The 27,039-nt window shown below is 39.0% G+C and overlaps 1 protein-coding gene across 2 annotated transcripts in view; it reads left to right on the top strand.

Annotated features, from left to right (window-relative positions):
- The first annotated feature begins 2,316 nt into the window (after nucleotides 1-2,316).
- The window catches only part of ATF6 (activating transcription factor 6), a 222,015-nt gene continuing 197,292 nt past the window's right edge, over nucleotides 2,317-27,039 (top strand). For both annotated transcript variants that reach the window (XM_020988633.2, XM_020988632.2), the window contains exons 1-6: nucleotides 2,317-2,401; nucleotides 15,545-15,621; nucleotides 20,634-20,721; nucleotides 21,788-21,894; nucleotides 25,382-25,511; nucleotides 26,251-26,454. In XM_020988633.2, the coding sequence (XP_020844292.1) occupies nucleotides 2,344-2,401; nucleotides 15,545-15,621; nucleotides 20,634-20,721; nucleotides 21,788-21,894; nucleotides 25,382-25,511; nucleotides 26,251-26,454 (664 nt within the window). In that variant the 5' untranslated portion in view covers nucleotides 2,317-2,343. The remainder of the gene's footprint in view (nucleotides 2,402-15,544; nucleotides 15,622-20,633; nucleotides 20,722-21,787; nucleotides 21,895-25,381; nucleotides 25,512-26,250; nucleotides 26,455-27,039) is intronic.

Below are 27,039 nucleotides of genomic sequence, written 5' to 3'. Positions count from 1 at the left end.
AGATTTTGGGAGATAGTTTAAAGCAGAGCAGCTAGGTGGCGAAGTGGATAGAATGCCAGGCCTGGAGTTAGACTCATCTTCCCGAGTTCAAATCTGGCCTCAGACACTTACTAGTTGTGTAACCCTGGGCAAGTCAGTTTGCCTCAGTTTCCTCACCTGTAAAATGAGTTAGAGAAGGAAATGGCCAACCACTCCAGTATCTTTGCCAAGAAACCCCAAAGAGGTCACAAAGAATTCAACAAAGACTGAACAACAACAAAGTGTGAAGCATTGTGCTAATCTGTGGGAATACAAATGGAAAAGCGAGATAGTCCCTGATCTCAAGAAGCTCACATTCTAATCGCAGAAGACAACACATATGAGAGGTTTCATCTGCAAATCAGATGGAAAGGAAATGCCTCCTGATCCTTAATGTCAAAAGGCAAAGCAGGTAGTAAAAGACTGTACAGATTTAAATAATTGGAGAAATATGCTTTGTTCACAAGTAGTTAAAGCCAATATAATTGACAATTTTGCCTAAGTGATTTATTTATTCAGTGCTATCCCCATTAAGTTACTACAAATTATTTTACTGAGTTAGAAAAAAATAACCATTTGGAAGAACAAAGGTCGAGAATTTCAAAGAAACTAAGGGGGAGAAATGTAAAGGAGATTCTGCAGTACCAGACCTTAAACTATATCATAAGGTTAAGAGCATTGTTGAAGTGTAAAATGGATGGTTTAGATTGTTTTAAATTAAAATTTTCTTTTACAACTAAAACCAATGTAGCCAAGATTAGAAGGAAAGCAGAAAACTGGGGGGAAAATTTTCATGGACCATCTCTCAGATAGGATATGATTATGATGGAATACTAGTGTGATATAAAAAATGATGAGCTAGTTGATTTAGAAAAATATGGAAAGACTTGGACCTGTGAAAGAAGATGCTATCCATCTTCAGAGAAAGAACTGACATGTGTTTACTTTAAATGTGTATGTTTATAGATATGTATGCATATATATATATTCATATTTAGTTGTAGGAGGGAGGAAATAAAAAATATACACAGCAGAGAACAAAAAAGCTAGAAAGAAGCACAGAAAAGCTGAGTAGCTTTGAAAACTGTAGAATTCATTACATAGGTGTTTGTGAAATGGAAATTTATTGTTTTATATTGAATCCTCATATTCTGCTGTATATGTGAAATTTTTTTTCCTTTTTTCATTTTGTATTTAAGTTTAAAATGAATAAAAAATTTAAAAAAAACAATAAAATTTATTACCAGAAAAAATATTTACATTTGTTGTTACATTACTACATACAAAGCCCAGTACTTCGCTCTTGGGGTGTTCAGATGTATTTCACCACCTTTTTGTATGTATAACTGGGAGGGCAAGAACTTAAAATATTTTAAAAATTCCATATCAAACTGTTATCAGGCTCTGGAAAGATGATGACAGAGGGAGAAATATTTAAAAATAGATGATTTCCAGAATTCAGTACAGGCTCTGATCACGAAAGTTGCTTTCATAGGTTGTATTATGTAATTTGCTGTAATTACCCAGCCGCGTGGAGCTTCGGGGAATTCTGAGACTACTTCTACCTCCCCCCTCCACCTTCCCAGATTTCTACTTGGTCCTAGAGAGCTCCTATTCTTAACTTCCATTTATCGTGCGGGAAAGATGGCAGTATCCAGTAAGGTGACGGTGACAATACTTGATACTTTCTTTATATATTTTTATGTGTGCGTGGGTAGATCAGTCTTTCATATGGTAGACAAGCATCTTCTTCTGAAATCAAATCTGTTCCTTAATCTGGGACCTCCAATAGAACAAGCCCAACTGTTTTTGATAGGGGTTTGATTCACACAACGGATGCCCCCTGCTCTGAGCGCCTTCTGTGTGCCAGGTCCTGGAGAGACCCGGAAAGGCAAAGGCCAGCCGTGGGCTCCGGAGCTCGAAGTCGGATGGGGCAGGTGTCATGCAAACCAAGCCGGGAAATGACGCGTACCCGGCGTGGCTGGGCTGGGATCGCCCGAGCTCGCACACCACCAGTGAGAAGTGCGCCGCGCAGCCTTCTGCCTCGAGGGGGCGCTGCCGGAGGAGGAATCCGCTGGGGCTCTGCGCTTGGGCCTCGCCCCTCTGGCTCGAACCTTTGGCCTCCAGCCTACGTTGCATTGCGTTGCGTAGCGTTCGCGGTCGGGCGAAGAGGTAGTTTGTCCTCTTGCGGCCCCCGTCTCGGGCAGTGTGTTCGGTGTTTTGTCGGTACCTCGCTGCGTCCCGGACATTAGTCACGGAGTTTCTGGGGAAGAAGACGTGTAGCTAAGGAGGCGTGTGTGGGACACCGCCGCCACCGCGGGGGCCATGGAGCCGCCGTTCAGCCCGAGGCGGCCCGTCTCTCAAAGCCTGGATGTGAACTGGGGTGAGTGGGGCTGGACGCGGCTGGGGTTCGGGGGTCGGACGCTGCGCCCACGCGCGGTGACAGGTGTCAGAGGAGGCCCGGCCTGGAGCCAGGCCTCCCCTCTCACCCGGGGGAGCTCTGGTCTGCCCGGCCCCCTCCTGGGGGGACTCCACGCGCGGCCCCCCTTCACTGGGAGAAAAGCTCGAGAGCGAAGGTCCGGGTGGGGGGCAGCCCCGAACCCCAAGAGGCTCCTGCCTGCGGGGGTGGGGAGGTGTGGGACGCGGGGGGCCCCTGCCAGTGTGTGCGGGTGTGGGTGTGTGGAAGTGTTGATGTGTACGTCTGAGTGTGAGTAGATATGTGTGTATGAGAGCGTGTGTGTGTATATGTGTGTGTCTGAGTGTATCTATATTGGACTGTATGGCTGTCAGTATATATGTGTGTGTATATAAGTGTATGTATGTGTATGTCTGAGTGTATGTATGTGTGTATATAACTGTATGTATATGTGACCCTGTATATGAGTATGAGCATGTGTGAGTTTATGTGGGTGTATATGTGTGTATGAGTGTAAATATACATGTGTGAGTATGTATGCTAATGAGTCGTATGTGTGACCCAGTGTGTGTAGGAGTGTGTATGTGTATGTCTGAGTGTGAGTGTATATGTGTGTATGAGAGCGTAAGTGTGTGTGGGTTTTTGAGAGTATGTGTATATGTGTGTATCCGAGTGTATGTGTATATGTGTGTATCTGTGTGTATGTGTGTATGAGAGCGTAAGTGTGTGTGGGTATTTGAGAGTGTGTGTATGTGTATGAGTAAGTATGTGACTGTATGTATGACTATGAGTATACTGGATATGAGTATGAGTATGTGTGAGTTTATGTGGGTGTATAAGTGTGTATGTCAGTGACTATGTTCGAGTATATATGTGTATGAGAATGTATGTATGTGTGACTATGAGTATGTATGTGTATGTCTGTGTAAGTATATAGGACTGTATGTGTATATGACTGTGTGTGTATATGTGACTGTACTAGTATGAGTTAATGATCTTGTGTGAGTTTGTGGGTGTAGGATTATATGTCAATAACTATGTGTGTGTGACTGAGTGTGGGTATATGTTTATGAGAGTGTGAGTATATGTATTGTGACTGTGGGAGTATATATGCATGAGTGTGTGTATGTGTGACTGAATGTGAGTATGTATGAGTGTATGTATGTGTATATGTGTGTATATATATGTGTGTGAGTGTATGTGGGTGTATGCATGACTGTGTGTATGACAATGTATGTATATATGAGCATGTATATGTGAGTGTATATACAAGTGTGACTATATGTGTATGTATAAGTGTGTATGTGTGTCTGAGTATATATGTGTGACTGAGTATGAGTATATGTGTGACTGAGTATGAGTATATGTGTGACTTTGCGTGTGTGACCATGTGTGAGAGTGTGTGTATGCATGAGTGTAAGTGTGTGATGTGTGCCTGTATAAGTATATTTGAGTATGTGTACATGTGAGTTTTTTAGTGTGAGTATGAGCATGTATATGTGAAACTGTGTGTATGCATGAATATGATGACCTTGAGTATATATGTGTGTATAGGTGACTGTGTGAGTGTGCCTGTATGTACGTGTGTATTTGTGATTATACATGTGAGAATTGGTGTGTGTGCACATGCTCATCATACTCATTTCATGATGCCCATTTTGTCTGAGAAGCCCGGCACTGGCACCAGAAGAGCATGAGCAGGGGGGACCACAGACACCTGCTTGCTTGAGCCTTCCTTCCAAATCTTGTCACACTTGAAACCCAGCAGCAGCAGCTCTCTGGAAAGGCTTTAAGTGGTTATTTCCCCTTTTTCTTTCCATATTATTGCATGAGCAGGGTAGGGATTGGTGGTGGTGGTTAAGTCAAGAAAATTCTTTTAAAGCACTACTGCCAGTTAATGATTGATTGATGGGAAAAAAGTTATCTGTTCTCTCTATGTGTTGCCTGCCTAGGTTTAGGTAATCAACCTTAAGACTGTATTTGGGGTGTGTTGTGTCTGACCCACTGCCACTGTGCAAACTTTCACCACTCTGTTGCAGATTTGTGTAAATACTCTGTAGTTACTGGAGAATCCCCTAATTTCTCTTTATTTTCCTGATCTAAAGTATTATCTAACAGTTTTTCCTGGAGTTTATTTCAGTATTTCTAGTATTTAGGATTCTTTCTTATCTCTTAATAGGATGTATATTTCTTAAGCCTTCTTTTGGTTCCTCACACACAGCATTTCATGTATCTATGTCCTACTGTAAGCTACCCTGCCATGTCTATGAAGCACTCCTTCCTCACCTCTGCCTGTTACAAAGTCTGCTTCCAGGCTTCCGAGTAGGACTTCCTGAAACAGGACTTTTTCCAATCCTTCCAGATTCTTGTGCCTCCCCCCATCCCCATTGCCTTGTATTTGTTTTTTATTTACATATCTTGTACATGTTGTCTTTTCGTAGGGAATGTAAGCTGCTTACTTAAATTTTTGTGTTTGTGTCCCTAGCAGCTGGCACAGTGCCTAGATTGATAGTGAGTTTTTGAGTTCACTAAAATCCTTAGAATTTTTTCAAACTGTTACCTAACCACATCTCTGAAATCTTTTACTTGTGAGGTTAATTTTTTGAACCTAAGTCTAAGACTTTACATTTTTTTATCTTAATAGATTAAAAAAAAACCCTTTATCTTATTCACTTTAGCCTTTCACGCTCTTTTAAAATGTGAGCTGTGTCAGTTCATTGTGTTAACTTTTCACTCCAAGTTCTGTTGTCATCTGTGGATTTGCTAAGCATACATTTTTACCTTCATTTAAGTCACTGTCAAGTGTTAAACAGAATAGGACCACGTATTTCCACCTTTTCAAGAAGAATTGAAGTACTTTGCTAAAATCTAAATGAGTTGTATCTGTAGAATTCCCATGATCTACTAATTTAGAAACTTAGTCAAAATAGAAAATAAAATTAGTTTGATATTTCCTGTTCTTGATAAAATCATGCTGGTTCTTTGTGATTTCTTTTTTTTCCCCCTGGATTTTTAGCAGTCATCCTTTTACTAGTACGTTTGAGAATTTTTCTAGGAATCAAAGTAAAAAAAATACTAATTTAGTTTGTAAACTCCTTTCTCCTCTCTTTTTTGGAAATTGGGATATTAACTGTTTAAACAGTAATTTTTTATTGCTATTTTTGTTTTTGCTTTATCGACATTCCCTCCCATCTTCTGTTGTCCCCTCCCAGACCCCCCCTCCTTCATACGTAATAATGAAGAATTTTTTTTAAAAAAGAAAAAGAGGAACAAGAGAAAAAAAAAGCCTTCAAACCCAATCAACATGTTTAAAAACATTGCATGCATTCTTCTCCAATCCTGTGGAATCTCATCTGTTTTCTGTGATCTGATCTGTCAGAGATCATTGGCAGTGGCTTCACAGTCACATGTCCTAGTTCTTTCAGTACCCAAGAATGTAATAGTTCAGGTGACTTGAATTCAATAATGAAAAACAGTGCTCTCATGATATTCTCACTTTACTTATTTTCAGTATTAGTTCCTGGTTATTTGCTGTTCCTTCCAGTGCAAACTTCATTCTTAGAGGGGAGAATAGAAGTGTAGAAAAAATTAAGTAGCATTGGCTTTTCTCTGTCCTCATTTGTTCTTATCTTAACCACCCTGGGCTGTGATCTTCTTTCTTCCTTGATCCTCCCTTTTTCCTTAATGTAGTTAACACTTCTCTTTGTTCTTAGATTTTCTCTCTAGCCTTCATCATTATGAGCTTCTGAAACTATTTTTGTACCTTGTTTTTAGATTCACTTTCTTTAATTTTTCCTTTCTTCCAATTTTTGTAGATGTCTTTAAAAAAAAATCTGAGTTGCTTGCTGAATTCGTTGTGAATCCATACTGGTTCCTTAAGTAATTCTCTCTTTTCTTCCTCATCAGGTTGGTTTCTTTTTGTGTCTTTAGAAGTGTGTTTGGAGTTCTGTACCTTCCTTCTAGGTCTGACTTCCCCTATGGAATTGATGCCACTTAACTTTCCTTTTAATTCTTTGAAATGTGCTCTTCTAAAATTTAAAATATGTCAGATTATAGCCAACTTTTCTCTCCCTTGTCTATCACAAACTCCAAGGAGTTTCCCTTCTGGAGTCATCATCATCATTGCTTCACTCTGCATCACTTTCCTTTTTGCTAGCACTGACAATACTTGTCACTTTAACCTCTACCACACCCCTCTTAGCATCCCCTTGTCTCCACTTAAGTGTTTACCATTCTAATTCAGACCCTTCTCATCTCTTGCTTGGATTATTGTAATAGCCTCTCTATTGCATTCTCTGCCTCTAGTCTCTTTCCTTTTTTTTTTTAAACTTTTTGGTGAGGGATCATGGTTAAGTGACTTGCCCAGGGTCACACAGCTAGTAAGCGTTAAGTGTCTGAGGCCAGATTTGAACTCAAGTCCTCCTGACTTCAAGGCCAGAGCCCTATCCACTGTGCCACCTAGCTGCCCTCTCTTTCCTTTTCTGTCCTCCCCTCCCTTAGCTGAGCTATCAGGATTGCTCTGATCATGTCACCCTCTGCCTCAGAAAGGTCCCGTGGGTCCCTGTTGACCTAGGATCAAATATAGTCTCTTCTGTTTGCTATTTAAAGCCCTTTACAGTCTGGCTAAAGCAGAGGTTCTTAACCTGAAATCTTTGAACTTGTTTTAAGAAAACAATTTCTTAACGTATTTTAATATAGTTGGTTTTTTTTTATAATCTTGTGTATTTTATTGTATGCATTTAAAAATATCTTTCTGAGAAAGGGTCCACAGGCTTCACCAGATTGCCAGAGGAGTCCAAGGGGTCCTTGGCACAGAAAAGGTCAAGAACCCCTGGGCTGCAGCCAGTCTTTCCAGGGTTTTTGCACATTACTCCTCTTGGCGCCCTCTAGGGTTCAGCCAGATTGGTGTACTTGCTGTTCCTTACGCCTACCGTTCCGTCTCTCCTTTCCCTGCTTTTACACCGAGTACCCTTGCCCTGGTGCCTGGAATTCACTGCCTCACCACCTCTTTTATCCAGCTGCCTTCAAATCTCAGCTCACATCACCACTTACATGAAGCTTTTCCTGATCCCCCTATCTGCTTGTGCCCCCAAATTACTTTGTATTTATAGTGTAGCAACAACAGCAGCAACAATGTGTTTTGTATTTACTTTCTCATACACAAATTGTTCCTCACTTCAAATAATATCCTTGAGGGCAGATGCCGGTACCTAGTGCCTGGCACAATGCCTAGTAGATACTTAAACACATAGTAGGTGCTTAATAAATGATTTGGGGGGGGGCTAGGCAGTGGGGTTAAGTGACTTGCCCAGGGTCACACAGCTAGTAAGTGTTATGTGTCTGAGGTGGGATTTGAACTCAGGTCCTCCCGAATCCAGGGCCGGTGCTCCATCCACTGCGCCACCTAGCTGCCCCTTAATAAATGATTCTTGACTGATTCTCCACAAGGTTCCTATCATTTTCATCCTGGCAACTTCCTCCCTGATGGTGACTATCAGATCCAGAAGACAATTTCCTTTTGCTGGTTCTTTCACATTCTGAAGATCTTCATCCAGGCCATACCACCTAACTGTGGGTGACATTCCCTCCCACCCTGCTCAGGCTTTGTCCTGGGTACTCTTCTCTTCTCCCTCTATTCTGTTTCCCAGGGAGTAAATTGTCATCTCTATACTGATGATTCTCAGATCTGCTTACCCAGCTCTAACTTCTCTCTTCTGTACCTGTTATGTGTCAGACTGCTGCTGAACATCTCACATTCATTGGCTCGTAGACATTTTAAACTCAACATGTCCAAAACTGAGCTCACTGTTTTTTCCTCCAAGCCCCTCCCTCTTCCTTACTTTCCTATTACCATTGAGGGTACCACCATCTTCTTAGTCTCCCAGGCTCCCAACCTAGGTGTCATTCTTGACTCCTTACCCTCTCTTACCCTTAATATCCTATCTCTTGCCAAGTCCTATTGATTCATCTCTCATATATGACCTTTTCTCTCTTTTGAAGCTGCTACCATTTTGGTTCATGCTTTTATCACTTCGTGCCTGGACTGTTGCAGTAGCCGCCTGGTTGTCTCCCTGCCTCGTCATTCTGTACTGTAGTCCATCCTCCACTCAGCTTTCAGATTAACCGTCCTAAATCTGAGATCTGATCATGCTTCACTCTTCTCCCACTGTCCGGATTAGATCACCTGCAGTGGCTCTCTATCACCTCCAGTTCAAATATAAAATCCTCTGTTTGCTTTAGAAGCTCTTTGTAGCCTGTTCCTGTCCTGCCTTTCCATTCTTCCTGCACCTTATTTCCTTCCTCTTATTCTATAAGCCACTGACACTGGACTCCTTGTTATTCTTTCACAAGACCCTCCATGTCTTGACTCTGGGCATTATCATCAGCTGTCCCTCGTGCCTGGAATTCTGTCTCTCATCATCTTTGCCTCCTGGCTTCCTGCAAGTCCCAGCTAAAATTCCACCTTTCCCGCCCTCTCTTAACGCTAGGGCTTTCTTTTTGTCATGTCAGTTTTATCCTGTGCTTATCTTGTTTGTGCAAGGTTGTTTTACCTTGTCTCTCCTATTAGGCTTTGAACTCCTGGAGAGCAGGGGCTGGGCTGTCTTCGCCTTTTTTTTTTAAATCTCTGTGTTTAGCCCAGTGCCTGGTATATAGTAGCTGCTTAATACATGCTTGCTCGCTAATTGAGCAAATTATTATTGTCAGGTCAAGAGATTATTAGCTGCCCAGCTATTTATTAGTAGAAAGAGGTTCCAAGTATGTGCCCAGGGAATTGAAGTCCTCCCTCACTGCTGTATCATGGATTTTTGTGCTGTGCTTGGGACCTATTTCCTAGATTCTTTTTGTGTTGCTGCTCAGAGTGTGCTCCTATGACAGCCTTGTTTTTCTGGCTTCCTTCATGATCCACTATGGTTTACTTCACCGGCTACTGGATTTTCTCACATAAGAATCAGGACAGGGATAGGTGCTGGACCTGTGAGCTGGACTTAAAGCCAGGAAGATATGTGTTCTGACACATAGAATAATAATAATGATAGCTAGCATTTATATAGCACTTTAAGCTTTGAAAAGTGCTTTGCAAATATTACGTCATTTGGTCATCACAACAACCCTGGGAGGTAGGTGTTATTATCACCCTCGTTTTAGAGATGAGGAAACTGAGGCTGACAGAGGTTCATTGACTGGCCCAGGGCTGCACAGTGAGTGTCTGAGGCTACATTTGAACTCAGATCTTTGTGACTTTATGTTTTATCAACTGTGCCTTGAGCAGTCTCAATCTATATACATATAATCAATGTAATAGAATATCAGACATGTCTGGGCTGTGTGATACTGAACTGTGTGATCCTGGACCAGTCACTTTAGCCTTTCAGTGCTTGAGATCAAAGGTGTCAGATTCCTCATCCAGGGATTAGGGAATGTTCAACAAAATCAATAAAAATACAATCCAACCTACATAATACTAATTTGTGATTCTCTAAGTCAGTATGTAGCCCACAGAGATCGGTTTCTGTTTGAGTTTGGCCCCCTGTTTTAGGCAGCTCTTCAAGGCTTCCAAGGTGCAGAGAAAGCTCCCCTGCAGTGATAGAGATAATCTCTCAACCAGGAGTTCCCACTGGGGGATATAATGTTAATATACATGCTAGCACCACTTTCTCTCAGCCACAAATACACGCAGGCTTTACCTATCCTCTTCCTTTTATATAAGTTTTACTTTTCTAGTCAATTTCCGGTTCTGGGTTTTATCCCATCAAATCTTAGTGATAGCTGTAATTTATGTGATCACATTTCCATCCTTCCATTAGAAAGTCCATTTCCTTTTGCTTTTTTTTTTTAACCTGTAATTTGTTAATTTGCACATACAGCTAGGTCCTGATTAGTGTGAATAATGAATCCAGTGAAGTTGTTGCATTATTTGAACTCACATACTTTCATTGGTTTAGAACCAGTGGCCATGTTTTATATAATTACAGCTTCAAGTAGTGTGGATTTGATTACATGTGACCATTGAAACCTACCTGTAGATGTTTGAAGCAATGGGGTCTCTATGTCCTTCTGGATGTTTCTTCTATAGGGATTCTTGATCTTTTTAGTCTCATGTAGCCCTTTGACATAGGATTACAAAGTAAACCAATTATATTGAAATACAATTATCAGAATAAAAAAAAAGTTAACATGACTCCAGATGAAGAACTCCTGCCTACTGCTATTCTCTTCTGTACATTATTGTTCTGTGTGGTGTCATTCTTAGTTCATGTGCATAAGTAGTCTTCCTTCCTCCCCATTTTTTTTCAGGGAAAGGAGAGCACTTATCAGCTGTGTATCTTTGGGCAAATACTTCACTTACCCTTTGTAAGCCTCGTGTGTAAATGAAGATAATTGTAGTACCTATTGCCCCTTGTTATTTTGAACACCAAATGAAATGTGTTGAAAATGTTTTGCAAACCTGAAAAGCTCATAGAAATGGCAGATATTGAATTAACTGATACCATGGCCTAATGATAATAATTAAAGTACTTTATTAAAGCATAGAATTCTTTGTAGCTCTTCTCTGTCTCCCCTCTGGCAATGTACCCAAATTTAATGTACCCATTTTAAGTCGTTTTACAGATTTCCTTTTCCAGACTGCTAGCCACCTTATTTTCTTCTATGAGCTTAATGTTAATTTTTCTTTTTTAAATGTTTAATTCAGTAGGATAAATTTTGCTAACACTAAGTGAAGTAGAATAATTACCTGCCATTACAACTCCCTGTGGTATAATTTGTTTTAGTGATACTCCCTTAGAGTGCCCCAACAATATCTGGCACATAGAGGTGATCAATAAATATACTTAAATGAATCTCAGTGATTTGGAAGTTCTGTTTAATGATGCAGGCAGGTTACCTCTGCCTGTCCTATTTGACTTTTGTTCATTTTCTCCCGTAAGTTTGTCATAGAGGGTCCACCCAACGTGCTTGCTTTCTCCTGATACTAAAGGTTTGGAGCACTTTGACTGTCCACCTCGTGTGACCAGCCCATCTGCTGTTCCTATCATACCTTTCTTTGACAGCATTTTTATAAATATTATTCTTTAAAGTTCCTTATTGGTTATATGTTGCATCTTGTGCACACCCACTTTGTTCCTTTCTATTACCCTCTGAGTCATTTTTAATTCTTTGGAGACTTTTGTAATCCATGTTTTGTAGCCATATAGCAATACCAATAGAATATTGGTACTAAAAAGATGAACCTTTGTTTCCATGGTAATCTTGGGACATTTAAAGGAACTTTGCAGTTTACCAAAGGTAATCTGCCCTGCGTTCCTTCTCCAAGTCAATCCTGAACCAAACTTATTTGTCTATATTGTCTGTTTCCTTCCCATATTCTGCTCCCACACTCCACTCCCAAGCCCTCTCCCCCTGCCCCCCAAAATGGACAAGCTTTATGTCATGATGTGGGTAATAGTCATTCTTTAACTACTTGGTCTTTTCTGTGTAGAAATCAATCAATAAACATTTATTAAGTGCCTACTGTGTTCTAGGCACCATGTTAAGAGGAGGATCTGGAGTGCCGTATCATCCACAGAAAATCCCTTTTTAACTTGGACTCTGCATTAGATTTCCTTCGTAGTAGTACTGAATTCCTTTGGAGAGCATGTATCTCCCTATTTTATGTCTTCTCTGATGTTTATAATTAGAGGGTTGTTGAACAGGCTTATTATATCTTTAAAAAGATCTAGAATGATTTTGATTTATGGATAGGAGAAACCTTGCTGGAAAAGAGCCTTCAAGGTGGTATTTTGCCCTGCTGAAATCAAATGCTTTTTCACAACCAGAAAATGAGATCTTAGATTCTCTACTTTTTCCTGTCACATGCAAAATGGCGTTGTTGAATATTATTTGTAGAAGTATGTTTGTTCCTTACCAATATCCTCTGAGGAGGCCCTTGATTTGTGTATAGATTTTCTATAAATGGGAGAGTAGGCATATGAGTTAATAGTTGTTGATATTTTCTCAATCACTACTCCCCCCTTTGCCTTTTTTCTTTTTTGATTTTGACAAGGTCCAAGATTTTTTTCCTGCTTTTGGTGTATTACGTTCCTTCAGATACCTTGAATATCAGTCCCCCAGTGGTTTCACAGTTGCATCTCCTCAGGTACATCTCTCTCTCTGTATACTTGGCACAGTCTTTTCCCATCGTTCTCATTAGTGCCATTTCAACCTTCCTATAAGCACATCTAGGGCTGTGATGTTTGGGTCCTAATGTGAGAATTCCATTGTTCTTGATTGTGAAAACATTTAGTTATAATAATCTTTACAGTTGTTTTTTGTTTTTATTGTTATCCTCTGATTTTTATCCTTAATCTCTTTGAGATAACTTTGCTTAGCTGAATGTCTTGCCAAGCTTTTCTGGAAACTTGTTTTGCCTCCTCCCTCCCCCACCTCATTTCTCTGCTTTATGAGACAGTACTGCCTGTCATAATTGACATAATTGCCTATCATCCTTTGTTATTGCCAGTCTTTTAAAAATTTTTTTCAGACAGTTGCATATTCTAAACCAGTTTTTGCCCTTGGATGTCCATCATCTCCTTTTGCTTGGCAAGACAAAAGTGTTTTCTTCTGGGCTCTTTTGGCCTTTTTGTTATGGCAGTAGATTTCATTGGTTAACCTTATGTATAAAATTATTATAAATGTCAGTGCCATTTTGGGGTTTATTTCTTGTTTTCATTACTAAGTGCTCATTAAATAGTTTAGGATTGAGTTATTTTAGTTGTATTTTCTCATTGTTCTTCTTGCTTTTTATTAATTTTGATCATTGCCTTGACAAATCAGTGGTATGATTATATACAAACAATTGATTCAGGGATAATTACTATATTAGTAACAAGTCGTTTCCTCTTTATTTGTTCTTTTTGTAAGTTTTTTGGGTGTACCCCTTATCTAATTAGCCTGCCAATTATTTTCTTGAAGACTTATGATATAAGGGTGTATAATCCACAATTTGATGGCCTTTAATGAATTAAAAAGTGCAAAAAGGTAAGAATGGCAAGAAGGCATGGTTCAGGAAAAAGAAATGAGTGAAGACAAATATTTGTAGATCAAAAGTCTAATTGATTAAATTATTTGTGAGTCATTGAAGTTATGGGGTGTTAAGTAGGAATGCTCATTCATTTGGCATTCAGTAAGCTATTTTGAAATCTGTAATACAAATGACAGGGAGAGAAATACAGTTAAATAAGATACAGTCCCTCTTTTCAAGGAGTTTATTGTCTAATAGGGTACCCATAGGACATTAGGCTTTTTAAAAATGTAGATGATATCTTTTGTTTTATATCACCTACATTTCCTATTCTTTCTCTCCATCCTCACCTCTAGCCTCGTCCTTTCAGAAAACCATCTTTTATAAAAAAAAGAATTTTTGTTTTTATAAAGAAGAGAAAAAACTCAGGAAAATCAACTGTCATATTGAAAGAAATCTGATGTTATACAGTGTTCCATGCTATTGGCCACTTTCCCCATCTCCTCTTTGCAAAGGAGTGTGAGGAGATGCCTGTTCATGTTTCTTCTTAGGGGCCAAGTTTGGTCTTTATAATTTCATAATATTCCATTTTCATAGACTCATGCTGATTGTTCTTTCTGCTTATGTTGTTGAAGTTATTGAGTATATTGTTTTTGTGGCTCTGCTCACTTCACTTTGCCTGATGGTGAAGGTTAGGTAGATGAAGTACTGGGACCTGACTGATTGGTTACAGAGGGTGAGGCCTATGTGAGTTACTTACCCTCTACACCTTAGCTACACCAGCTCAGTATTTTATACAAATTAAAAAATGCACATATATGTGTGTATTTAAGTGTGTATATACACACATACACATCTCTGTCTCTTTCTCCACATATATATATATATATATATATATATATATATATATATATACACACACACACATATATATATATATACACACACATATATATATATACACACACACATATATATATATACATATATATCTATCTCTATATAGATATATATCTCTGAGTGATACAAAGCTCTAAAATATAACTTATGTGCTCTTGGATGAACTAAAAAAAAAACTTCTGGCCCTCAGTTTCCTTATCTGTAAATAAGATGAGAGAGTTGAGCTGGTACTCTTGGAGCCATATACCTATGAGGCAATGTGATGTAGTATAAGGAACATTGATACCTGACCTGAGTTAAAATCCTGCCTTGTTAACCCTTACCTGTTGTGTGGTTATGGACAAGTCCTCCAACTGAACTTCAGTTTTCTCATATGCAAAATGGGAATATCAACCCCACAGTGTTATAGTGTTTCATTCAGTTAATCAACAAGCCCTCATTAAGTAGTTGCTGTGTGCTAGGCACTGAATTGAATATTGAAGATACAAAAATGAAACAGCCCCTGCCCACAAGAAGCTTACATTTTAATAGGGGAGATAACATGTGCAAAGAGGTATACGGAAGATCCTTGCAGAGGAGTTAAACTGTAAGGCCTCCTGCATAAGGTGGTGCTTCAGCCGAATCTTGCCTGAAGAAGTGAAGCTCCAACCAGACAATGTAAAAAAGTGCTTTGTAGCCCTTTAAAGTGACATGTACACGTTAGTTGTTAACAATGATTATAGGTGCTTTTAGAAGCACTCTCAGTAATAGGGCAATCAGCATCCCATGGACCAGGTCACTATCTTAACCTTTCCTCACCTCAGATTTTGACCTCAGTCCATTGGGGAATTATTTCACCTTTTTATAATTAAAAGCACTGAGAAAGTGGGATTCACTTTGTATCCATAATCATGGGAATATATTTGTTTTATATCAGAGAGACTTTACTTTTCTAAACAACAGCTTGTCCACATAGCCTAATGCTGAGGAAGAACTATTTGGAAACTACATGCATTAAAATACAATTTATTTTAATAATGAGCTCTACATTAAGCTATAACTTAACCAATTAATGTGATTAAATTAGAAAATTGTGAATTCTAAGTTAAAGGCGATATAGTGTGATAATAACTGATATTTGGAGTACCATAGTTGGCATAGTGATGTGATGTTCTTTTTTTTTCAAGATCACTGGATCAAATAATCTTTTTCTCTCTTTTTTTCCTCCATAGATTCAACCCTTTTTGCTGAACTTGGTGATTTAATGGACACAGATGAGTTGCAGCTAGATGTAGAGAATGAAACTTATGTAAGTGTTTAGTAGAGGAGAAATACTGTTTTCTTCAAAATGGCATTGAATCCTTACCCTAATTACTCAGAGATTTCAGGATAGCAGATTTAGATTTTTAGACTCTTTCATTTTCAGCTTTCAATTCATGGGTATCGTGGGAGCAGCACTGGATTTCAAGTTAGAGGAACAAGTTCAAATCCCTGTTCTCCTACTTATCTATGTGACCTTGGGTTAGTCACCTAATGTCTCTTGGCATTAACTTCCTCACCTATAAAATAAAAGAGATGTGGATTTCACTTCTAGCTCTAAAACCTGTTAACTTAGGTGCGTAAAATACTGTATAAATCAGTTTACCAATTAAAAATAAAAAAATAGGATCAACCATGCACACAGTAAATATGGTGTGATACAGAGGTATCAAGCATTGGACTGGGCCAGATGAAAATGTAATTGGGAAACATAAAATACCATTACATTTTGAAAGTCAATATGAGGCCCCTAGAGATCCATATGTGTGGTTAGTGACTTCAGATTCTATTGGCATTTGACAGGATTGGGGAGTAGAAAGAATGAGTGCTGGAATCAGAAGACCTAGATTCTTCTGATCATGTCATTAAATTGCTTTTCAGTTGCATCCTTCTGAAAATAAGTTTACTTTCACATATTATATTTAACAGTTTTCACTAATAATTACGTGTGTAAGGAAAGATTTTTCTCCTCTCACTATGAAAATACTTTGTATCATAATAGCAGTGTTTCTTCCCTCTTTTATTGTTGTTGTTTGTTCTTTGTTTTCAAAGAGCACCAGTGACATCCCGAGGGTAATGTCTTCACTTTCGTGTGAATTGATTTTAAGTGAAGCAGAGTTTCACAAAGTTGTCAGCCTCATTCTTTCTTCCTGAGTCATCAAATTCCAGTGGCAGGACAAAAGTCAAGATGATTGACGATGGCCCGAGGTGACCTTGGCACGTTTGATATCTCACCAAGCTCCAAGTACTCCACAGAACCTGCTCCAGCCTCCTTCCTAGCCATTGGAACAAATTGTCCTTATCTGTCCATTCCACTGAGGGAAGTCTTCACATTCTTGGGGTAGACATCCCCCTAACTCACTGACAGGTTTGAGGCCTGGCCTGTCAGTTGTCTTCAGCCTGGTTTAGATGCTTTGCCTCGGTCTGGCTGCTGTGCATGCTACAGCTTCTTGGAGCCACAGATGATAGTTGGGTGAATCAGGTGGACACCAAAGGTGGATGAGCCCCCCTGAAAAGGGCTCATCCACCCCTCATACCACAGGTGCTATTCTTCCTGAACACCTCATATATCCCTTCTTTTAAGAGCAGTTTTGAAGACCTAAGTACCATGCCAAAGACATGTTGGCTAATATTTAAATATCCTTTTAATGAATAATTTTTTATCTCTAAATATAGGTTATTCTCTTTGCTGTGAAAGTTCTTAAGCTGAAAAGGTAAAGGTGGGCAGCTGTGTTATAGGAGGTGGACACATTTAATTCAAGAGAACTTTATTTAGAGCTTATAATGTGCAAGGCATTGTCCTGGGCCCTGAGGGGGAATACAAGCTAAACAAAAATGTTTTCTGCCCTCTAGGAGTGCCCCTTAGAGCCTGAGAGAGAGATGAAACAGACCAAAGGGTTTTACCGAGTATAGTGCTGTATGGGGAAGTGCTATAAGAGTGCAGAAGAGGAAGGAAGTAACATTTAGGCCATGTCTATGTAGGATTTAAACATGAGATCATGAAGAGGAGAGGAAATAGCATTCCCTGTGTTGAAAAGACAACAGAGGTAGGAACTTGTGGGAACTGATTCTTTGCTTGGAGAACAATAAGTAGACCCTGGAAAAGGTAGATATGAGGATTATTTTTTTTTTAGTAATGGTGATGAAATTGTCCTGATCCATTCATATTCTTATTCCTTTGTAAGCAAGGAATGCATTTTAAGATTCGCATTATGCTGTCATGGATTTTTATCTGTGTGTTCATAGGTTTAATAACATTAAAAAGTGCCAGTAACTTAAATTCTCATGAAATCCAAGCTCAAAAATAATAGAAAGGAGTTCAGTTTTACTAAATTTTATTTTAGGTCTGCTCTTTAATTTGTCTTGATTCATTCATTCATTGATTCCACATTAATTATTTCTTGTTACTTGGTCTCTTTTCTTCTTGTTTCTTTCCTCCTGGAGAGCTTTCTTCAAGTCATTCATTCCCAAGTCTTTCCCCATCCTTAGTTTTTGCCTTGGCCTAGTCATCTTCTCAGGCTGTCATCCTTTGTTTCTCTTTCCTTTCACTGCCAGACTCCTAGAATAAGAAATGAGCTCTACTTTCTTACTACCTATTCATTTTTAACCCTTTAAAATTAAGTTTCTGACCCTGTCATTCTACTCAATCCTCTCCAAGATTGCAAAAGATCTTTCAGATGGGCTTTTCTAAGTTTTCATGCTCCTTGACTTTTCTGCAGCTTTTGACATTCTAGCTTACTTACTCTTTCTGACTACTCTCCCTTCCTTTTGCTTTTACAACACTGTTTTCCTACCTATCGAATCACTCCATTTTAGTTTTCTGACTACTTCTCATTCCCCCTACGTTAGCGTGGATGTCTTCCATGGCTCTGCCTGAGTCTTCTTCTCACCTTACACTCTCCGTCTTGGTAAAAGCTCATTAATTCCTACGGCTGTGATGATCATCTCTGTGCATATGACTCCTGAATTTATGGATCCACTCTAATCTCTCTCTAGAGCTCCATGCTATATGTCTCTACCTGGATATTCCATCAGAATCTCAAATTGAACATGCCCCAAATGGAAATCATTATCTTTCCCCCCAAATCCACCTTTTTCCTCACTAAAATTCCCTAGTCCTATTGAGCATACTACCATTTTCTCAGTTATCCAGGTTTGTAACCTCAGTTTAGTTGTTTTCGGTCGTGTTTGACTTTTTGTGACCCCTCTTGGGGTTTTCTTGGCAAAGATACTGAAGTGGTTTGCCATTTCCTTCTATAGCTCATTTTACAGATGAGGAAACTGAGGCATACAGGGTGAAGTGACTTGCTCAACACAGCTGTTGTCTCAGGCTATATTTGAACTCAGGTTTTTGACCGTAGGCCTGGTGCTCTGTCCACTGAGCCACCTAGCTGCCTGCTGTAACCTCAGAGTTATTCTTTACTCTTTCTTCTCTCTAACACCCCACATTCAGTTTGCTCATGTTGGCTTTTAAAGCATATTTTTTTAAAAAATTATGAACTTAGCCTCAACAAATATGAGCATTTCAGTAATTCCGAGAACAAAAAAGAAGAGCATATATGAAACTGTGAATTTATGATATATACAGGTTTTTATCATAGTAGTCACAAAATTGCCATTTGTGTTCCCTTCTGATTTGTCTTCTTTGAACCAAGTGTTTTTTTATTCTTTTTCTATTGTCTCTTGCCTCTGTCCCCTCACTCCTACTCTTAGAGTCAATGCTCTAGTTTAGGCATGCTTCACCTCTTGTCTGAACTGTCAACTAATTAGTCTTCCTGTTTCCAGCTCCTCTCCTCTTTAAATGGCTGCCAAAATGATCTTCCTAGGGCCTAGATCTGACCATGTGACTGCCTAGATGACCTCTAAAACTCCCATTCAACTTTCCGTCTATGATCTTCTTACCCCTGTTCAGACACTTTCAAGGGCTCCATTTTACCTCTAGGGCAGCAGTTCTTACCCTGAGGTCCAGGAATTTGCTTTTACAAGTATTTTGATAACTTCATTTCAGTGTAATTGGCTTGCTTTGTCATCCTGTGTATTTTATTTTATGAATTTAAGAACATTATTCTAAGAAGGGGAGTGTAGACCTTACCACATTGCCAAAGGATCCAGGATACAAAAAAGCTCAAGAACCACTGCTCTGGTTCAAATAAAAACGTCTTAGATTGTACCTTAAGGCCCTACTGGTTAGCTTCAACCTACTTTTCCAGCCTTATTTCACATTACTTCCTTTAATACACTCAACTATTCTAGTCAAACTAGACAAGTTAAATTTCCCTCGTTTTGTGTTCTAGCTTTTGCTTCCATTAATTTACAAAAGACATCATCACCCTGGAATGCACTGCTTCCTTACCTCTACCTGTTATAATCCTTATCTTCCTTCAAAATCAGCATAGGTATCATGTACCTCTGTTCTCTAAACCAGCTTGACAGACGGGCTGAACCAGTTTGAGGGTACTGACAGGCCTCAAACTCTTCAGTGAGTTAGGGGGATGTTTACCCCAAGCACATGAAGACTTCCCCTGGCAGAATGGGCAGATGAGAACAGTTTATTCCAGTGGTTCTGAAGGCAACTGAAGCAGGCTCTGTGGAATGCTTAGAACTTGCTTAGGTGTTAAAGGTGCCAAGATCATCCACTACATCCCAGGCCATCACTAGTCTTCTCAACTTTTGTCCTGCCACTGGACTTTGATGACTCAGGAAGAGAGAGTGAGGCTGATGACTTTATGAAACTCTGCTTCACTTAAAACCAATTCACGAGCAAGTCAAGGCTCCCCATAATGTCACTGATCTTCTTTGAAAACAAAGGAAGAACAGTAAGATGCCACATTCTCTCTTAAACTTTCTGGGTTGTTAATCCTCTCTTCCTTCAAAAGTCAACTTGTATTTACTTACTGGTGTATCTAGATAAGTAGGAATTGGGAAAGAAGAAGGTTACAAGAGCAGTTTGTGGCCATAGAACAAAGTGAGGTTGTATGACCTATGTTCACTCAACAAAATTTGTCAGCTTTGTGTAATTCACTATGTTAGATGTTGATTAAATGCATGGCCTTGATCCCATCACTGTCATGCTCTCCACAACTGAACTTAAACGACATCACACATTAGGTAGGTCCTTTAAGTTCTGTTACAAGATGTGATTGGATCATTTGGGAAACCCGTTCCTCTACATTTGGGTGATATAAATTATATGTAATTTTTGGGATATTATTTGTGATACTTTGTTGCATGTGATTTGTCTTTTACTCTTCTCATTTTCTTATTCTGATTTGTAACCCACAGGAAAACAATTTCTATAACCTTGGCTTTGATTTGGATTTGATGCCATGGGACTCAGACCCTTGGGGGATTTCAAACCAATCTTGTACAGGTAACAATTTGCCACTTTTAATTTGTAATGAGCTATATAGACAGGATTGGCTTTTGGGTTATTTCACAGTACAGCCATTCAATTTTTCTGCTTGTGAGTCTTGGTGGTGGGTTAAAAGACATAGTGGACTCTCTGTTCTACCTATTCTAGCTTGTCACTCCAAAAAAAAAAAAAGAAAGGAAAGGAAAGAAAAACACTTTTGCAGGATCAATAGAAAGAATTGCCTAAATCTTAAATATCCTAAGTGAATTTAAAATTCATGCCAGGAACAAAAGTATACTGTCAGTGAGAGAAATAGATGCCTGGGGCTGACCTAGGCTACATTTGAAGGACAGTTGTCATAAAGAAAGAGATTTTTAAGAAAAATCTGATTAACTATGGGCTTAAAATTATTTATCTGAATATTTTACAGGATTAGAAAGTATATACAGATTTTTTTTACTCCAAACTTTCAGGTTATCAAATTTATAGGTTCTGTGTCCCAGAAATATTTTTGCCTCTCCTTTTCATTGTAGTACTGGCTTCAAATTAAGAATTTTGAAGTCTTTGGTTATGATTTTTTTTTTACTTCCCTTTTTTCCTCTTCTATCCATCCTTGATCATATTGGTAACAGATACTCAGAATTAAAGCGGTTATTTATTCTCCTGTTTTACAAAACCAGTATTGTTCTCTCTTTTTTTTTTTTTTACCTTTGCTAAAGGAAAATTTTACATTGGTGCTAAAGTTAACTGAGCTAAAAAAGTACATTATGAGTACTAGGTGAAATTTACTGGTTTAGATTAGCCTCTACTTAATTCAGCAAACATTTACAAAATGCCTGTATACAAGGTATTACAGTGATAACTACATATGTCCTAATTATGCATTTACCCAAAAGAGAAAAAAAGATTAAAATTTGGCATTAAACACATATTTATATCTTGGAATTGAGCTTCCCCAAGGCAGCATTTATATTTAAGTATTTAATGCTCCTTTTTAAATGTGGAATTTATTTTTACTCTTGTTCATTTTCTTCCATGAGTTATGATGTCCAGGTGGAAAAATCTCTTGTCCCATGTTTTACAGATAACTATATCAAGGCAGAGCCTCAGCCACTTTCTCCTGATTCCTCAAGCTGTTCAGTCTCTTCCCCTCAATCAGTGGATTCTTATTCTTCAACCCAGCATGTTCCTGTAAGTAACTGGGCCTTTACGTTGACTTGGTCGTAAAAAACATGTGGAAAAGTTACCCTTTAAAACCTTACTAATTCACAATACGTGGATGAAGCCTGTCTGACTTAAATTAACAAGTATTTATTAAACACCTTCTATGTTCCAGGAACTGTGGTAAGTATACAGAGTCAAAAATGAAACAGTCTGTGACCTAAAGGAACTTACATTTTATAGGGAAAGACAACATGTACAGCTATACATAATAGTATTAATAATAAATACCAGGTAATATTTTTGGAGAAACTAGTGGCTGGGGACAGAGGAACTCATCAGGTATCAGGAAATACCTCATGTAGGAGGTGGCTCTTAAGCTGAGCCTTGAAGGACAGCCTCTGCAAATGCCTAGATATGGAATGCTCTTTGAGAAGGACAGTGGTAGGTTTAGCTGGACCATAGCGTGTGTCGAGGGAAGTAATATATACCAAGGCTGGAAAGGTAGGTTAGAGCCAGGTTGTGAAGGTTTGTGTTCATCTTTCCTTCTTGAAGAAGACCAGTGACATCCTGAGGGTGATGTCTTGACTTGCATCTTAATTGAATTTGAGTGAGACAGAGCTGTGCAAAGTCATCAGCCTTACTCTCTACCCGAGTCATTGCTCTTTCCTTCAGAGGCATCGGAGTCGAGTGGCAAAGACAAAGGTCGGGATGACTGGCAGTAGCCCAGGTAATAGGAGCCACTGAAGTCTGTTAAATGAGGCAATGAAGTGGGAGGCAAGGTAGGTAGACATGATCAAACCTGTGCTTTAGGAAAATCATTGGCTGTTATGTGGAAGATGGATTGGAGAAAGAAGACACTTAAGGCAGGGAGCCCAATTAAGGACTGTAGCCATAGTCTAGGAGAAAGGTTTTAAGAACCTGAACGAGGTTGGTGGCCATATGAGGGGAGAGAAGGGAATGGATTTGAGAGATGTCATAGAGGCAGAATCAGCAAGAATTGGTGACAATATTTTTGAGGTAGGAAGCATACTTTTAATTAATTGCAATATACCTTATGAATTCAGATAACAATGGTAATAAAATGAGATCAATTAGTGAAAAGATTATATCTTGTAATGGGCTTGCATTGCACATTGTATCTTGTAAATGTTCAGATTTTTTAATATGTGGTAATTCATTTTGGGTGCCCAAAAGCTTAAAAGAATTAACTTATTGGTTTGTGAAAATATTGATTTTTATTCTGTTTTCCCTTTACTTATAAGACTGACAGTTCACAGAGGAAGATGCTTTAAACTTTTTTCTGAATAAGAATCATCAGTTGTAGTTTGATTTCTAGTTGTGTAGTTTGAGTTATGCTTATTTCTGCGTATGTTTTATATAATGTGACCAAATGCTTCACTTATGCAGTATCTTGCTTCACATTTATATGCTATGCCAGGCTTTAGCAACTTAATGATATTGTGCCAGAAAGATGATTTTCATTGGCACACTGTCTACTCTAGTATCCTAGATAGAACTGCAGTATAGAATAAACTTTGGTTTTCGTGCTCTCCTACCTACCTATTTATGCCTCTTTTTGAACCCATTGTCACCCCTTCTTCTATGTCTTTTACTTTGTTCCTTAATTTCATAAAATCACAGGGATTTAGTTTTAAAAAGCATTTGGTCTAACCTCTAATTTGGTCTGATCATTGATGCAGTGATATCTACCAATTAATTAACAATCATTTATTAAGTACCTACTCTGTGTCAGGCACTGCTAGATGCCAGGGTACAAAAATAAAGAATGAAAATAAACTTTATGGTGAGGTTACATTCTGCTGGAAAATTATCACTTAAGGAAAATTACTTTGGTGCCAAAGCAGAGGATGTATTGGAGTGGTGAGAGGCTTGAGACAGGGAATCTAGCTAGAAGGCTGTCACAATAATATGGGCCGTGGGTAATGGAGCCTGAACTAAAGTGGTAGCTGGGGGAGTGGAGGGAAGAGGTCCACTCAAAGAGGTATTGTGAAGGTAGAAATAGCAAGATTTGGCAGCTGTTTGGGTTTGTAGGGGGGAGGAAATATGAGGAGGTAAGGATAATAATGAGATTATGAACCTGGGAAATTAGAAGGACAATGACAGAAATAAGAAAGTTGGAAGAGGAAGAGTTTAGGGGAAAAGATAATGAGTTCTGTTTTTGACATGTCATATTTAAGAGGTGTCCAGCACATCCAATTTGAAACGCCCAGTCGGGAATTAATGACCTGGGGCTGAAGCTCAGGGAGAGAGTGGGGCTGTCTGTCTGTATCTCTCTATCTTTCTGTCTCCATCTCCATCCCTTTCTTGGCACTCTGCACTGCCATGATCATTCATCCCATGGCAGCTGAAGAGTTTACTAAGAGAGAACATTAAGGGATGCCCTCTGCAGCATCTGGGACAAGTGTCTCCATCAGCCTTTGCTTGATTATCTTCATTAAGAGGAAACTTGCTTCCTCAGAGGGAGTCTGTTCTGTTTTTAGGAAGTTCTTCTTTATATTGAGCCAAAGGCTGACTCCCTATAACTTGTGCTTTTTGGTTCTCCTTCCCTCTAGAGATGCATAGAGTAAGTCTAATCTCATCTCCCTTCCACATGACAGACCTTCAGCTATTTGAAGAAAGCTGTTAAGTAATTTTTCTCCAGGCTAAACATCTCCAGTTCCTTAAACCTAAACTGGTTCCTTAAACTAGAGGCAAGGTTTGCACTCACAGTCTAATGGGGGAGACAATATGCAAACAACTATGTACAAATAAGTTATATACTAGATAAATTGGAGATAATCAACAGATGGAAGGCAGTAGGGTTACGAGAGATAGAGAGAGGCTTCCTGTAGAATGCAGGATTTTAGCTGGGGCTTGAAGGAAGCCAGGATGGAGATGAAGACAGAGAGCATTCCAGGATGGGAGACAGCCAGAAAAAATGCATGGAGCTGAGAGATGGAGTCATAAAGGTTATGGAAGGTAAAATAGGGAGGGAAGGAGCCTTTGGGTGAGTCAGATCTATGGATGGTGATATACTGAACTTGGTTCAGGATGATGTCGTTTTTTTTTTAGCTAGTCAATGGAATTAAGTGACTTGCCCAGGGTCACACAGCTACTAAGTGTTATGTGTCTGAGGCTGGATTTGAACTCAGGTCCTCTGAATCCAGGGCCAATGCTCTATCCACTGCACCATCTAGCTGCCCTAGGATGATGTTTTATAGTTGCCATATTTCAAATTTTTTTCCCTGTGAAGTGCATTTTTTTCCCTTCTTTTGGTGAGGCAGTCAGGGTTAAGTGACTTATGAAGTGCATTTTAAAAAAAAATTTATCCACCATATAGATTCACCACTTAGTAGGTGCTTAGTATGTGCTGTCACACACTACACATAGATTGTGTAATTCAATATCCAGTATAATATTAGGGACACAAATACTTAGGAAGTACTTTTTGGAATGAATTATAAGGGAAAATTACAACTGTTTGCATTTGTTTTTTCATTTTATTTTGCTACAGGAAGAGTTGGATTTATCATCCGGTTCCCAGATGTCTCCCCTCTCTTTATACAGTGAAACCTCTAACAGCCCCTCCTCATCAGAGTTACTAAAGGAAGACAAGCCTGTCATTGGTGCTACAAACAGGACTGGTATTACTTATCTTTTGATTAATTTTTCTAACGTGGACATAGGTTTATTTTCACTTTCTCCAGGGGAGTCTTAGAGTTAGAATTTCTCTGATTAAGCTTTCTTGCTTTTATGAAATTCATGGAGATGTATTTGTCCATGATGATTCGCTGATTAGAGACAGAGGAGGAAGTAATCTTTTTTATTTCTTTGTTTTCCTTTGTGATATCTCAGTGTTTCTAGTTAGTAGCTTCCTCAGACAGATGTAAAGGACCTTAAAAATAATTGTTGTTATCTTAAGTAGTGAGATCTAATTCGCAATTAAATGTGCCTATTTCATGGCCAGCATTTAACCAAGATAGCTTATAGAAGAAAAGGTGTAAAGGACGCCATCAAGGAATTGTGTAACAGGAAGAAACAATGGGCTGGTCACATGGTGAGAATGAGTAACGTCCAGTAGACAGTACAGATGCTCCACTGATACCTTCAGGACCTCAGAAGAAAGGAAGGAAGGCCTCTAGCCCATTGGGTGGATCTCCTGTGGAGAACTCTTGGGAGAGAAAGGATGAGATTCAAATAGTATGGACAGGCATGGATGAGTTACGATCTGCATCATTGGAGAGAATTCCTGACTCAGATCATACATCCATTTAAGTATTTGAGAATGATAAGTAGAAAGTAAGTGTATTAATTTTTATTCTTCATACTTTAATTGATCCAGTCAGATTCATTTGTGGTTTGATGTGTTTTTTTTTCCTATAGTAAATGGACTGACTCCAAAAAAACAAAGTCACGTCATTTCAAAGCCTTCGATTCAGCCCAAGCCTTTACTTCTGCCAGCAATACCCAAGAGTCAAGCCAACTCTAGCATTCCAACCAAAGCAATCATCATTCAGACACTCCCAACGCTTCTACCCTTGACAAAGCAGCAACCTGTTATTCACATTCAACCTGCCCCTGCTAAAGGTACAATATTGAAGTATTTGTGACTGTGTCTATCAGAGGTTCCAAACTTATTTGGCCTAATGCCCCCTTAAAAAAAAAGATTACTCTGTGACCCCCTGGAAAGCTTTCTTTAACTTTAACGGGTAACCCTTTCTTTAACTCTTTAATGGTCTTTTTGAAATTTGTGTCATTCCAAAAAATATATAAAATATATTTTTAAAAAATGATGCATCTTTAATTTAATAATTTATTGTAAATTTGTGGGGGTTTGCTAGTGTTGAAATTTTGATAATGCAACATTGCGTCATGTAACCATATAGTATTGTATTGTAAACAAATCATTATATGCACATATTCCTCCTGATGCAAGATGAACTTCCCAACAATGCATGACATACTTGCCTGCCAACACTTGCTTGTTAAGAACTGTCAGCGGACTTGACCACTGATGGGTTATAACTTGCATTTTGTGTGTTTTATTATCTTCTCTTCTTTCCTCATGCTCCCACTGCTCCTTTATTTTTATTCAGTGCCCCCCAATTGCACCCGAGGCTATTACCACCACCGCATTCGTTCCAGAGTCCCCCCAGAGGGTGGCATTGCCCA

This window comes from Phascolarctos cinereus, unplaced genomic scaffold (genome assembly GCF_003287225.1).
Source record: "Phascolarctos cinereus isolate Bilbo 61053 unplaced genomic scaffold, phaCin_HiC Scaffold_5;HRSCAF=322, whole genome shotgun sequence".
In the NCBI taxonomy this organism is placed as follows: domain Eukaryota; kingdom Metazoa; phylum Chordata; class Mammalia; order Diprotodontia; family Phascolarctidae; genus Phascolarctos; species Phascolarctos cinereus.
This window is presented reverse-complemented; position numbering and strand designations above follow the sequence as displayed.